This window comes from Hippocampus guttulatus, chromosome 17 (genome assembly GCF_054856545.1).
Source record: "Hippocampus guttulatus isolate MCC_2025c chromosome 17, RoL_Hgut_1.0, whole genome shotgun sequence".
Taxonomy (NCBI): Eukaryota; Metazoa; Chordata; class Actinopteri; order Syngnathiformes; family Syngnathidae; genus Hippocampus; species Hippocampus guttulatus.
In genome coordinates this window covers 13298313-13313298 of record NC_141277.1, presented here as the reverse complement: position 1 = coordinate 13313298, position 14986 = coordinate 13298313, and the positions used below count along the sequence as shown (strand labels likewise).

Sequence of the window (14986 nt, the reverse complement as noted above, 5' to 3'; positions counted from 1 at the left end):
CACGCTGCCCGCACACAAGTCAGGCGAGTGTACCGCGACACCATCAGTTACTGCGGGACACAAATCCGCTTTTGAAATTATTACCTCCATTGGAAGTAAAATAAATCATTCCAGGGTCAACCTTTGAGATTCATTCAGACTTTCGGGGCAGTCAAGTCAAAATTATTCTTTACAATATGTTCTATGCACCCACAACAGTCTAAACACAGTATTCTGATTGTATTGCTTTTGTGAAACATGAATTAAGCAGGAAAACCCAACTATGAGGTTATTCAATGTGTAAGGTGAATTTTAAGCAGGAAAACCCAACTATGAGGGTTATTCAATGTGTAAGGTGAATTTTTCTGTATAAGGACTTCTAATCCAGATAGAAGCTTACTTTAGAAAAATAAAATAAAATAAACATAGTCTCCCAGCACTGTCACACACTTTTCCATCTGTGCACAAGGTTCCATATTCCCTCAGCCTAAGAATCTTTAGCCGGATTTCTCAGCCAGTCACTCAGGACACTTTTCACTTCATCGTCACTTTCAAACTTCGTGCCAACTACTGTGAACTGCTGAGGCAGGTCAAGAAAGATAAAGAACAAATGCAGGGGTCATCAGTCAGAAGGAGTCATCTTGCATCATGACAACGCAAGGCCTCACACAGCAGCCCAAATGGTGCAGACCATTAAGATAAGATAAGAAAACCTTTATTCGTCTCACAATGGAGAAATTCCCAATTCACAGCAGCAAAGTTATGAAAGGAAGAAGTAGAAGAACAAAATATAGGAGCTGCTGGAAAGGCAGCCACTCTCGCGGCGCCATTTTGAAGTCAAAATAACAAAAATAACACAACACAACATATAGGACACAGACAGTCGTGCAATCTTCACCAATTTTCTGCATACACTTTGTTGTATGAAGCAGTTCTAGATGAAAGAGGAGAGGATCAAAGTGTCCTTTCACCAGTGGATCAGAGACGTCATGCTCAAAATGTGCACACGTCTGCTACAAGCTAAGTTTTGAAAGCAAACACGAAGCTGTAGCGTCCATTGACGAAAAGAGATTAGTTCACTTCTCCTGTCCCACGTAATCCGCTTCAAACTCCAAGCCGCGACTCCCAGTTCCAAATCCGCATCGGCGCTCCGCGCTAACGCTCCTTTCTTCTCATTGTCGGCTCCTCAAGACTTACATCCATCCAGCCGCAGACCGTTCAACAGCACCGATCTCTCCGCTGAACAAAGCGGGGCTGTGAAAGGCGCACGACACAAGCGCCCCGGGACTGAGCTGGGTTGGGAACTGTCCCTCATCCCCTTTACAGCCAAGAACTTGCCCCTTCAGACTTTCACCTGATTGGCTCCTTGAAAACATTTACGAGAGGCACGAAGTTTTAAAGTGATGATGAAGTCACAAGCGTTGTGAGCGACTGGCTGAGACATCAGTCCAAAGATTTTTCCGCTGAGAGAATATGGAAGCTTGTGTGACAGTGCTGGGAGACTACGTTAGAAAAAAAACAAAAAAAAGCAAGCTTCTACAGTGATAATTTTTCAGTTTAACCCCAGCGAGTCCCAGGGACTCGCTGATCAGAAAAGTATGAGTCCCATTATGCATTTAGAGAGTCCCAAATTTCGAATTCTGAAATGGTCTACTTATTCAATTGCATATGATAATAACACAAACAACAACAATATACATTGATAATAGGTTTATTTCTTATAAACAAATGCTGCAAAAATTTAATCAATTCAGGCATACAAGATTTGCTGAGAAATAGGTTCTTATTTCATCCCATGGTTCAGTCTTTGAGTTCATATATTCTCCTCTCTTTACTCTGCTTCCAATGACGCAAGGCTTTCTCAAAGTCAACTTATTATAGCAAAAAACGATCCAACTTTAGCTGCTTCCTCTGTGATATCTCCGCAATCAACTTTCTCAACACTTGTGCGCGACACTTGTTTTAACGTTACACAACTTGGCAATCGTCTGCTTTCCGCGAGGTTGAAGGCCGATATCGTCAATCTCGTCTCGCGAGAACGGAAATCTTGCGGCGATTGTCAAACTGCGACACTGCGTTGCGGGAAAAAAAGATGCACCGTAGGTTTTCTTTTGTTTGTTTTGACTGAGAAATTTCCTTGCATCCCAAAAACGCACATTATTTGGAACTGTGCGTCCCGCGGGAAAATTATGCGTCTAGCACGCGGGAGGCAGAGGTAACAAGATGACTGACTTCTATCTGTATCACAAGTCCTTATACCGAAATATTCACCTCATGTATTGAATGACCCTCCATACTTTTATCCATCTCAGCGGGTGTCCATTTTGCTTTGGACTGAAGCATGCTGGCAACAGACAATAACATCGCAATGCCTAAGGCAAAATCCAAAATACAAGACAACATGGTCCTCCCCTGATATGGATAAAAAACAGGTGGATTTCAATTCATATTCCACAAACGCAATATTTATCAGTTCACTTTCATCCAGGTTTAAGAAAAAGTTAAATGATAATAGTAACATATTCAACAAAGACTATAAAGTCTTTCATATCAAATGAAGGCATAATTCAAAGGTAAATCCCGATGAAGATTTCACTTTTTTATAATGCTGGTGTGAGTGTTCTACTGCTTTGAATAGGATTTCCCAAACGTCCGCTGTACTGGGTTTTTTTTTCTAGTCACGTTTTTCTTTTGCGATGTGTAAAAGTGTCACAGAAATCCAAAGAAAAGGTACACTATCCAGAGTTACATGTTGAGATTTCCCTCTGATTGCCCATAAGATGCTGACTTGTTGCACGGCAATCATTTTAACCTCAGAAGAAATAGTTTCCCAAAATCAAAATTAAATTATAAGGTTGTCAGGTTTAAGTGGCTTTTCACTTTGGAGGCTGAACTGTATTGTGTTTGACAGTGTGATGACAGCTGTGGTTCACTAACTGTCAGTGACGTTCAGAAGCCTGGGTGGACATCATGTTGGAGAGCGAGCAGCTGTCAGGTTGATTCTCAATTGTCCTCTTGTTTCAGGAGGACCAGCACGAAACAATCTGATACCACCTGTGTGTGTAACTTTTACCCCACAAGTCACTCTCACTCCAAGTACACTACAAAACCTCTTTTACAATACAATACATCTTTATTCATATCGCGCTTTCACAACAGCTGCCGTTGCAACAAAGCACTTTACATAACAGTCAACATAAAATAACAAAATAATATAACACAACACATAACATAAAACACGGACAGTCATAAAATCTTAACCACTTTTACTGCATAAGCTTTGTTGCTTGAAGCAGTCGATCAGAGACGTCATACTCAAAATATGCACTTGTCTGCTACAAGCTAAGGTTGAAAGTAAGCATCTACCGACGAAAAAAGAGATTGGCTCACTTCTCCTGTTCCATGTAAATCCGTTTCAATTCCAAGCGGTGACTCTCAGTTCCAAATATGCATCCACGCTCCGCGCCAATGCTCCTCTCTCCTCATCCTTGGCTCAACAAGCCATCCATCCAACAGCACCAGTGCATACTGTCCAATAGTGCCGTCATCTCCGCTAAAAAAATGTTGCCCATTACAGGCTCAAAAAACACAAGTGCCCCTGGGGCTGTCCAGCAGCGACAGTCAAATAGCGCTAGTTGCATCAAGCGGTGCTCCATTCAAACTTGTGCATTCACTGTGAATAATTTTGCTCCCATGCTGCTTGTATTTATTTGTATTGTATTGTATTGTATTTTTTATGGAATATATTTTCATATCCTTGCGTAATCACCTTGATAAGGTAGAAGTAAGGAAGTAAGACAAACCACGGACATGGGAGACTCGGGAAAGCCCCCCCAAAAAATCCATTCTATCAAAACTATTTTTTATACCCATTATGCTAATTTTCAACTCTGTTATTATTTTGCGTTAAGAGCAAAGGTCGATCAGAACCTACTTCATTCACTGAACACCCCCCCCCCCCCACCCCGCCTCTCCAACCCCAAAAACATACATATACATTATTATGAATTATGTTCTTATGAATGGGCGGCCCGGTAGTCCAGTGGTTAGCACGTCGGCTTCACAGTGCAGAGGTACCGGGTTCGATTCCAGCTCCGGCCTCCCTGTGTGGAGTTTGCATGTTCTCCCCGGGCCTGCGTGGGTTTTCTCCGGGTGCTCCGGTTTCCTCCCACATTCCAAAAACATGCATGGCAGGTTGATTGGACGCTCTAAATTGTCCCTAGGTGTGAGTGTGGGCGTGGATGGTTGTTTGTCTCTGTGTGCCCTGCGATTGGCTGGCAACTGATTCAGGGTGTCCCCCGCCTACTGCCCGAAGACAGCTGGGATAGGCTCCAGCACCCCCCGCGACCCTAGTGAGGATCAAGCGGTTCGGAAAATGGATGGATGGATGGATGTTCTTATGAATGAGCACAAATATGTCTCACAGCCGAGAGGTGCAGGCTTTAAATCTCGGCTCAGGACCTCTCTCGCTTGCATGATTTTTCTTGCATTCCTGAAGCATGCATGTTAGACTCTTGTGTTGTGTGAATGAATGCTGACCAGTCCAGGATGTGCCCCGCCTTTTGCCAAAAGTCAGAGGGAATAGGCTTCAGCTCACTGGTGACCTTAATGCGGTCAAGTGGAATAGAAAACGGGTGGATGAACAAATAATCACAATAAAAATAATGACCTAACAAAAAACAATTTCAATCCTTAACACTGTATTTTTCTGCCACCAGCTGCCATCCAATGTCAGGGGAGTGTACATGTCTGTCAGGTTGGTCTGGACTCTACTGCAATGAGACATGCCGTCCAGGATTCTTTGGCGAGTCCTGCCAGCAGGTGTGCCAGTGCCAGAATGGTGCAGACTGCCACAGTGTTACAGGAAAATGTTTTTGTGCTCCAGGCTTCTTGGTAATCCTTTTCAATATTTCTCATAATAGTAAAGTGCTAAAGCCAATTCTTAGTCGGTATGATAATTAAGATTATTTGCCTTATTGGATTCTTACTATAAGCATTCCAGTGTGTTAAAGTAGTGTTGCCCAAACAGTCAATCACCATCGACCGGGAGCTTGCGAACTGGTCCCAAAATGATCGCGGCGGGTGTAGGGGGGAAACGTGAAAAAAAAAAGAAGTATTTAACCAATGGTGGTGCATCACCTCCATAAGTGGAAGGTGTTAGCGGTCAGTGTGCAATTGCAGCTCGCGATCAGAGCCTCTGAGATATATCTATTTTTATGTTTATTCTCATTCAAAGTTTGTTTGATCTGCAATTCACCGATGGCATTATCAAAGAATCAGACTCCAGCCCTAGAATACACACACTCCTCTGATTTCGTCGAACCGTTCATTTTCTTCCAGGGTTTTGACTGTTCAGTCCAATGCCCAGCAGGATCTCATGGAGTGAACTGCTCCTCCACCTGTAATTGTAAGAATGGAGCACAGTGTTCACCAGTGGATGGATCCTGCTTTTGTAAACCAGGTGAGCCGAAGAATAGGATAAGGGCAATGGAACCTCAACCAACTAAAAGGGGTTACCCGTTAGATGATTGTCCAAGACATTGAAGTACATTTTTCATGGCCTCAAAACACCCAGAAAATGCAGAGTACATACTGTACATCACAAAATGAGTGAAATAAATATCTTAAAAGAAAAAAAACTTGAAAGTGAAAAGTTTTATTAGAGTTTATCCAAAGTTACATTGTTGGTGCTTGAGAGGAGGATAACAGCATGCAGGCCACAATGTTAGTGATTACTTTTTTCACTTCCGTTATGATTAGATGCCATATACTTGTAGATAGACAGATAGGGATTTACAAAATACAACTGAGTAATGTACCAAAATAGCATATTCCATAAACTGACTCCAGTAAAAGGAACAGCCATTGATATGAATAGGTCGATACAACATGCGTGCCTCTGGCAATGCTAAACTAACGTCTATGCTTTCCAGTGACTTGCACCCATGCTAACATGGCTGCTACATTGGCGCACATTTTAGCGGCTAAAATTTTAGCCCATTCTATTCTATTCTAAGTCTGTTTGTCAATGATGAGAGCAGCGCAAGCCAGAAACGTGACCAGTTTCGGTCTGTAATGGCACCACAGCACCACTGTGGCAAATGGTGGCCAATTTGCAGCTAACAGACTTAAACAGCTGCTTTCGAATGGGCGCTTTGAGCAGAGTGGACAATACTGTCTGTTTGTTAATGTGGGGTCTGCTGTTCCCGGGTCCGTTAAATCTAGGTCGCACTGTGTCGAGGTTTCACAGAGACTTAATTGCAGTGGAGTTACAGTAACTCTGTCATGGGGAAGAATGGAGGCTCTGGATTATGCCAGTGAGAGGCATTTTGCAACCAGTTCTCCCAACCTAAATATTGACACAAATCTGATTCCAGTGCCCAGGCGACACACTGAGCCTACACACTGCACCTTAGGAATGGGGAAATGCTTTTATCCACATAAATAATTACAGCCTATCTTTAAATCAGGGTGGCACGGAGTGGACTGTTCCATCAACTGCCCCAGTGGTACGTGGGGTCTTGGCTGTAACATGACCTGTCTGTGTGGGAATGAAGGTGCTTGTGATGCAGTGACTGGTCACTGTACTTGTGCTGCAGGCTGGAGAGGAAATAAATGTGACCTGCAGTGCCAGGTAAAAACACTATTTCTCCCAAGTAAATCCAACTGCATTATTAATGGAATTAAAATTAAATTCACAATATTTGGCCTTTGATGTTAACATTTGCTTTGGGCTAGGATGGTACCTACGGTCTTGACTGTAAAGAGCGCTGTGACTGTAGTCATGCTGACGGATGTCATCACACCACTGGGTACTGCCACTGCCTGGCTGGGTGGACTGGTAAGGGAAAATGGAGTCTTCACCAGGAACGGATATACCATAGGTATCAAATTCCTGTCCTGAATGTCATCCTGCATGCTTTCCATCCCTTGCTGTTGCAACACACCTAGTTCAAATGATCAGCTCATCAGCAAGCTCTGCAGAAGCCTGATATAGATCCTGTTCATTTGAATCAGGTGTGTTGGAACAGGGAAAGATGGAAAACATGCATGACGGTGGCCCTGCAGGACTGGAGTTCGACACCTATGGCCTATACCAGGGGTCAGCAACCCAAAATGTTGAAGAGCCATTTAGGACAAAAAAAACAAAACAAATATGTCTGGAGCCGCAAAAAAATAAAAGCCTTCTATAAAACTTACAATGAAGGAAACACATGCTGTATGTATGTAGGAGACTGGACTGTCTCAGAATTGTTTGTTATTCATTCCTTTGTTGTGTGTTCACAAACGCCTCCATAGAATTTATTTTGTGATTTCCTCGCTTGATTTTTTTTTTGTTTTGGTGCATTATTTTCGCTTTTCTTAGTGCCAGTGAAATGATCATTAATTTCCATTTTTCGGAGGCTGTCTTTGAACGCCTCTCGAGTCGAACGAGAAGAGAAGGCACAGAGTCGGACACAGACGTGTCTGTGTTTGTCGAGACTGTTAAAAACATAAATAAAGTGTATGTTTTAAAAAACCAACACCACAGCTCTCCTTTTACGGAGCTGCAACATGTATCTATATCTATTTGAGCTATATTAGCCTACTATCAAAATCTTTTTCCATTTTCAAACATTTTTTATAAAGCTTCAGGGAGCCACTAGATGGCGCTAAAGAGCCGCATGCGGCTCTGGAGGCGCGTGTTGCCGACCCCCGGCCTATACCAACGCGCTTACAAGCTTGCAGCTTACAAGGGCTGATGATAATTTTAATAAAATCGCGATTTGTTGATTTTCAGATCAATCATTTTACATTCTTGGCATGAGTTGACCAACCCACAGGCGATTTTGTGAAGCGCTGTGGGCGTAATTATCCATGGGCCTGAGGACCCTTCCGCCCAAACGCCAGCACCACAACTCAATTGGTTTTTCTGTTGGTAGCATGTAGGAAATACTTGGCCCTTCTTTTGCCTCCTGTTGTTGTGGCACCCTGTTCCAATTACACGAAACTAAAAACAAGAGCAAGAGCAAAGACAAAATAATATAAATGCTTACAAGGTGAGAGACTAGAGGACGGGAAAAAGACAATGCAGAGATCGATAGGTCTAAGACTTGGCGTTTTGGAAGTCCTTAAATACATGGCTTAACTTGATGAACAAATTGGCAGCAGGTGTGCACGCAGGAGCGAAAGCCCTCCTGTGTCACCTTTTGGAGACACACAAGAATAGGATCATGACACCCATAATGCACCGCATGACCCGGAGATCTGCAAGGTGGACTAAAAGAAAAATTTGTTATTGACAGTGTTCAAGACTACATTACTCTGTGTGTGTGTGTGTGTGTGTGTGTGTGTGTGTGTGTGTGTGTGTGTGTGTGTGTGTGTGTGTGTGTGTGTGTGTGTGTGTGTGTGTGAGAGCAGGTATCCACTGCGACAGTGTGTGTGCAGAGGGCCGCTGGGGCCCAAACTGCTCCCTAACCTGTAACTGTAAGAATGGAGCATCCTGCTCTCCTGATGAAGGAACATGTGAGTGTGCACCAGGATACAGAGGCAGCACCTGTCAGAGGAGTAAGTGTCGAAGTTTTGATGAGGTGCTTTATTTCAAATTGTGATATTAACACTGTACATTTATTGATGTTTTCAACAGAGTCATAAAGATGTCAAGCCTTGAACATGGCTACAAATGCTACACTAAGTAGAGATACTTTAACCAGATCCCTAAGGTCAAACAAACATGCTGGTCAGCCTATTGTTAATGTTTGTGAAAACAAATTTACCAAAGCAAAGAATAGTCACTGAATTCAGAGATGAGATTTTTCCGCTTTTTTCCAGTCAAAATTGACCTATTTTATATTGTTCCAGTAAAAAAATCTTGGTGGGGGACGGGGACGGACTTGTCTTCGGCAGATTCGCGGCTCGTAATGTTTACAAGTAACGTTTGCAAGCATCCATTTTGAATCCCGTTTATTATCGCGAAGCGTTAGTATGTCGTTACTTCCTATACGGGATAAAAAACAATGTCTTACTTGTTGTGATTGGTCGCTATATCGGCAAATGCAAATCACAACCAATCCGTGTTCGCCCTCCTAAACCCCTTTCTCGCGAATGCCGAATGTTATCGAGACTCGCGACGAAGTTAAAGTGCGTCAGATAGATGCGGATCTGAAAAACACATTTCGATGGGACTGGTTGGATAGAAAGCTGACGGTGTCCACAGTAGGAAACAGGAAAGCGGAACCATTGTGCTTGTGTCGGATTTCGTGAAAAAGCTCGATGTCGCCGGTAAAGCTCTGTGTACAGTGTGAGACGATGTCGTTCTATACCAGTGGTTCTCAATTATTTTCTGTCATGCCCCCCCCCCCCAAGAAGAAGAAAGCATCTCGCGCCCCCCCCCCCCGTGACTATAATTACCTGTAGTATCATTTGTCTATAAAATTGTTATAAGTACACCTCTGCATAACACTGTATCCTTATTAACGTATAAGAGAATTAAAAAGACATATGGACCAACTTACAACAAAGAATAGCTTTATTAACTGGAACAGAAAAGAGTTAAAGTGCATCTGAAATTCAAAAGTAAAATTAAATCCTTAAATTAACAATAAATATTTTTTGACAGACCATGTCAAACCATACGATACTGAAAAATAAAATTACCAGTAGATAAAATCAATAAATAACAATGCATTCAAACCGATCAGAAACATGAACTCAGGAGCACAATCTTAAAAAACCTTTAACCTGCAAAACAAAAAAATATAAAATAATTTGTGCAGTTTTTTTTAATCAAAGATGATATCTGGATAAATGCAAGTAGCAGTCACAAAACGGGATGATTGTTGGCAATATTCGGCACGTTTTCGCTGAAAAAAACTCTTATCAACGGAATTGGGGTGTAATCGACTTCGTGTCAACACTTCCGACTCATACTCCGTGCCGTGTGCAAAGCGCGCATGCTCAGTGCGAACAAAACACCGACCGAATGCTCCCTGCCCACTCTGCCAAGGTGAGCGGCACTGCCCCCTAATGTAGTTGAGGTGCAATTGCACGTTATTCTTGGACAGTAAAAAAAAAAAATCAATATAAAAAAGCATGTACCCCGAGGCCAAAGGCGCCCCCCCCCCCGCCACTATTTCTATTTCCCCACTAGTAACGACTTCACTATCACTGTATGAGGTAAGATAGTGTTAAACTTTTTCAATGTTAACTGTATTATACTGTATAAAAAAGCAAAACACTCTTGTGGATTAGTCATGCCAACTGAGTGAAAACAGTTTGTAGCAGTCATGCAGGATATGCAGAGCCATCATGAAACAAACGCAGGCTTTTGTACAATTTTGGAGGTCTATTTTTCCTAAAATTTTGTTTACACTCTGCATTATACGACTTCACTATACAGCAGTGATTCCCAACCAGTGTGCCGTGAGTGGTATCAAGTCTGCCGTGGGAAATTGCCCATTGCCAATTACTTAGATGGAAAATTATTTATTTTCTCCCTCCTAAAAATGTTTTGTTAATCAATCTATAAAAAACATGTATAGTAACAGGTAGAACAATCAAAAGTTCTTCCACTAGAAGACGGAAGGTACATTTTTAACCTATGTATCCACTTTTTCTCAATTGTTTTGCGAAGTAGTGTGCCGTGAATCTTCAATGTGAAATATGTGCTTTGGTTAAAAAAAGGTTGGGCAACGCTGCTGTACAGTATAGTAAAGATTGAAGTTGGTACATTTTGGGGGGGTTGACCATTGCTGTGGTGATGAACATTAATCCTTTCATGCACCCTGTAACCTGATAACATGATACGTTGTCCACTGTAGTAACCGCTGTCCCTTAAAGGGTTTAAGTGAGATTTAGACATGAATTTACCAAATATTTGGGGTCCCTTTTTCTTTGCAGTCTGCTCTCCAGGTTACTTTGGTCACCGTTGCAGTCAGACGTGTCCCCAGTGTGTCCACAGTAATGGACCATGCCACCATGTGAGTGGACAGTGTGACTGTCTGCCAGGCTTTAAGGGGTCCCTTTGCAATGAGGGTGAGAATTACACCTCACATCTCTGACCTTCTTTACTCCAGCATACTGGTGGTCCCGACCAAATAGTCAAACTATAACTGTCAATGACATATTTTTGTCATCGCATTGCAAATTGCTGTTGTTTGAGAAAGACATTTGATCTTGTGTGTAGTGTGTCCCAGTGGTTACTATGGGAAGAAATGTGCCTTGAGCTGCACTTGCACCAACAACGGCACCTGCAACCCTATTGATGGCTCCTGTCAGTGTTTTCCGGGATGGATCGGCAATGACTGCTCTCAGCGTTAGTTCACTCGCCTGACTGATAGCCAATGTGAAACGTGTGGCGCTGGTTTACTGCATTACCTTGGTTTCACTGTACGTCACACCACACTTGATGATGTCTGTGTTTTGCAGCATGCCCTCCTGCTCAATGGGGACCCAACTGCATCCACACATGTAACTGTCACAACGGCGCCTATTGCAGTGCCTATGATGGAGAATGCAAGTGCACCCCAGGATGGACCGGCCTTTACTGCACACAACGTCAGTCAAATACACATTGACTTTTTACTTTTCTTTCCTTAATAGGAGTGTACTGTATACCTATTTGATAACGATTGTGCTTGTCGTCTTTCAACCCCCCCCCCCCCCCCACCCAGCCCCTTGCAAATTTAGAATCACTGTCACTATCATAAAATAAGATTGCTTATCTTGACCTATTGGAGCAACCATAAACTGATGTAGTGGTGTAGTGTTGAGACCGGTCTCAAGAGTACTTTTTACGGGTCTCGGTCGAAAGCATTTTTACTCCATCTTGTCTCGATCTTGGAAAGGGTGGATTTTTTTTTTATCAAACCGGGAGGCCAGAAACTGCTGGCAGAATGTCCAACTTTTAGACATAGAGAGGAAGCATAAAGAGGGTAAAGTAACCGGTAAATTAACTACAGCAGGCATGTCCAGCTCTGGGCCTGGAGGGCCGCCGTCCTGCCTGTTTTCCATCTGTCTCGGCTGCAACACACCTGATTCAGATGATCGGCTCATCAGCCAGCTCTAATGCAGCATTAGAACATTCCTGATTATTTGAATCAATCATGTTGCTCCTGGGAGAGCTGGAAAACAGGCAGGACAGCGGCCCTCCAGGCCCTTGAGGACCGACTTTGGACACCCCTGAACTACTGTACACAGTACTGGGAAAATTAAACTCAAAACACTCCATTTTAAGACACTGAGCAAAAATAAGCTCTTTGTTCCCCTCAAACATTCAGAGAAAACGGGGACTTAATATTACAGCCAAGTTAGCTGGCATAGCATTGCCAAAAACAAAATGTTTATTTGAGAAGTTCTTATGCAATGGAAATGTTATTCATTATACCAATAAATAGGTTGAGCTTTAGACAAATGGGACATAATTCAAGTCAACAGCATACTCTGTCTTGGTGCTTCAGCTGCAGGAAGTTGATCGTTTGGTTCAGTAATGAACCTGAAAGTTCACACTTTGCGAACTTGTTCAAAGGCACTAACACTGACTGAATATACTTAATCAATTTTGTTTAGTAACAAGCACTGCTTAATAAAGGTTAAAGCCGTTTTTAAGACAATAGAAACTCTTGAATGGTCATGTTAAAGAAGGAGCAAAATCGAAGTGAAATTTGATTTATTTCATTTTTTAAAAAGTGAATATACGTCGTATATGGACGATGTAGGGATGCATGTTTCACTGACACTTCTATAATTTGATACACAGTACTCATTTCCATGAAGCACGTACTTGTTTGTTGCTGCACATGCTTTTGTTGCAAACAATGAAACAAAGATATATATAAATGTGTGTGTGTGTGTGTGTGTGTGTGTGTGTAGTCTTGATAATATCTCGGTTACGATCGGTGTGGTATTGACTACAATACTACACAGGTGCTCACCATTGTTATGAACACAGAATGTATTTTGCAACGATTTTGCCTCAGGCACTTGACCGCCTGCCCTCAGGGTGCACCCGGCGTACAAATGTGATGTCACATAGTAGCTGTCTATTGGAATTACTCAATATGATATTTAACAGTAGATGTCCAAATGTTGCACCTTGCTTCATTAATAATGTACATTCCTGTGAATGTCGATCCTATAGCTCGCTCTCACCAGCATGAAAAGGTATGGAAATAGGCTGTTGAATCAACACATGTATTCTGCACTCGATATTGGCTGCCGAGTATCGGCATTAGTAACAGAATAACACGACTTCAGAGTCACAGCTGATTACTGTTTTTTTCTAAATTAAACCAGTGTTTTGACTTTTGGTTGTCTTGACTCCCGTGCAGGTTGTCCATTAGGATTTTATGGGAAGGATTGTTCTCAGAGATGCCAATGTAGGAACGGAGCAGACTGTGATCACATCTCTGGACAATGTACCTGTCGCACTGGCTTCATGGGTCAGCACTGTGAACAAAGTATGTAAATGTGGTTTTGAGCCATGTGCACGACCTAAATATGGTCGGTCTTGAATATGTTATTTGCAGCAACTGTCCTGAAAAAGACAGTTGCTGCAAATAAAGACAGTTTTTTAAAAATTATTATTAATGTTGTTTTCATATTGTTCGATTAAAAACTGTCAAAAAATGTACAAGGGACTTTGACACTTGTACATTTTTAATTGTTTTTATTCCCCCCCCCCCATAGAAATACCTTACTCACTCCATCGGTATGTTTTATAGCATTTATGGCATTTGATTTCTTTTTTCGTATTTAAACAGAAACAATACAAACACATTTTAATACATATAATCAATTGAGCAAGAGTAATGGATAACACAAAAACATTGTATATATTACACAAATAGTGTAATATTGTCTCCCAATATACATCAATAATTAAATAATTATATATTTGTAGCGTTGAAAAGCATTGATTACAGAGGATGACATTAAATATTTTTTAACAAAAAGTAGGCTGTACAGTTGACTTCTGAGTGATCTTCCTCTTTGCTCAGCGTCTTTCAATCCAGCCACTTCAGATCAAAGATCCCTCTGGTGCATTGTAACAACATAATGAAACTCCCTCCATTAATGGAAAAAACATTTAAAATGGCATACTGTACATTGTAACAGGACCATTTGTAAAATAACCATTTAACCACCAAGGACCAGATGATTAGCCCACAGGCCTGTTCTTCAAGTAGCTCAGCAGTAATGTAAATACTTGCAAATAGAAATAAAGTGTTGCATGTTTATATTTATCTATCTTACCTTGTTAGATCAGTGTTGATCATTTTTGTGAGAAATATTTAGCAAGATAAACATCCTTGAGGAATATAATATGATAATTATTAAGAGCCTTAAGGTAGTTAGAGCAAATTTGTTTTTTATAAGTGTGTATTACACTGGTTACCCTACAGATTAATCAGAGTAGCAATCAAACTAGCTCTCAGTTTTGAAAAAGTTGTTGACCCCTTGGTGCAGTTGTTAATTTGCCTGACGGATATGACCGCTACATGCACTCAGAGCCATAAATGTCCGATGGGTTACTACGGTCATGCCAGCCTCCACTCACAAAGTTGAAGTCAAACCAGCCGCCATGGCGATTGTTAATGCTCTGCATTACGGTAATCTGCTGCCAGCGAGCACCGTTGCCGATCTTCAAAATAAAAGGTCTCCAACTAATGCATGCACGTCAGTGGTTTGGATTTAAAATAGTATTAGAGAATAATTTCTTAGTGGTCAGTCAATACACCCAGCGAGAATGAAAACTCTCTCAGAATAGCACCAAGAAGCGTTCTGAAGTTGAGAAAATAAAGTCAATGTTAACGATACATCAATGACTATTTTCCCCTGATTTTTAAAAAAAAATCATTTAAAAATGTAATTTTACTTATCCCGGAACCAAACCAGATCTAGGGAACACTAGTCCAGCCCAGGTATCCAACCAGACTCATTAAGATCTGATGTTGCATCTCAAAATAAAAAACCTCTCAAATGAGCAGTTTTTACCTTTTTTGCCAGATTTGGAAAAAAAAAATCTTTC

General features: G+C 41.7%; 1 protein-coding gene across 1 annotated transcript in view; it reads left to right on the top strand.

Annotated features, from left to right (window-relative positions):
- megf10 (multiple EGF-like-domains 10) overlaps window positions 1-14986 on the top strand; it is a 109713-nt gene that overhangs the window by 68636 nt on the left and 26091 nt on the right. The window contains exons 10-18 of the mRNA XM_086135202.1: window positions 4698-4872; window positions 5320-5440; window positions 6450-6613; window positions 6718-6820; window positions 8380-8526; window positions 10858-10992; window positions 11144-11272; window positions 11386-11514; window positions 13287-13415. Coding sequence (XP_085991328.1) covers window positions 4698-4872; window positions 5320-5440; window positions 6450-6613; window positions 6718-6820; window positions 8380-8526; window positions 10858-10992; window positions 11144-11272; window positions 11386-11514; window positions 13287-13415 — 1232 coding nt within the window. The remainder of the gene's footprint in view (window positions 1-4697; window positions 4873-5319; window positions 5441-6449; window positions 6614-6717; window positions 6821-8379; window positions 8527-10857; window positions 10993-11143; window positions 11273-11385; window positions 11515-13286; window positions 13416-14986) is intronic.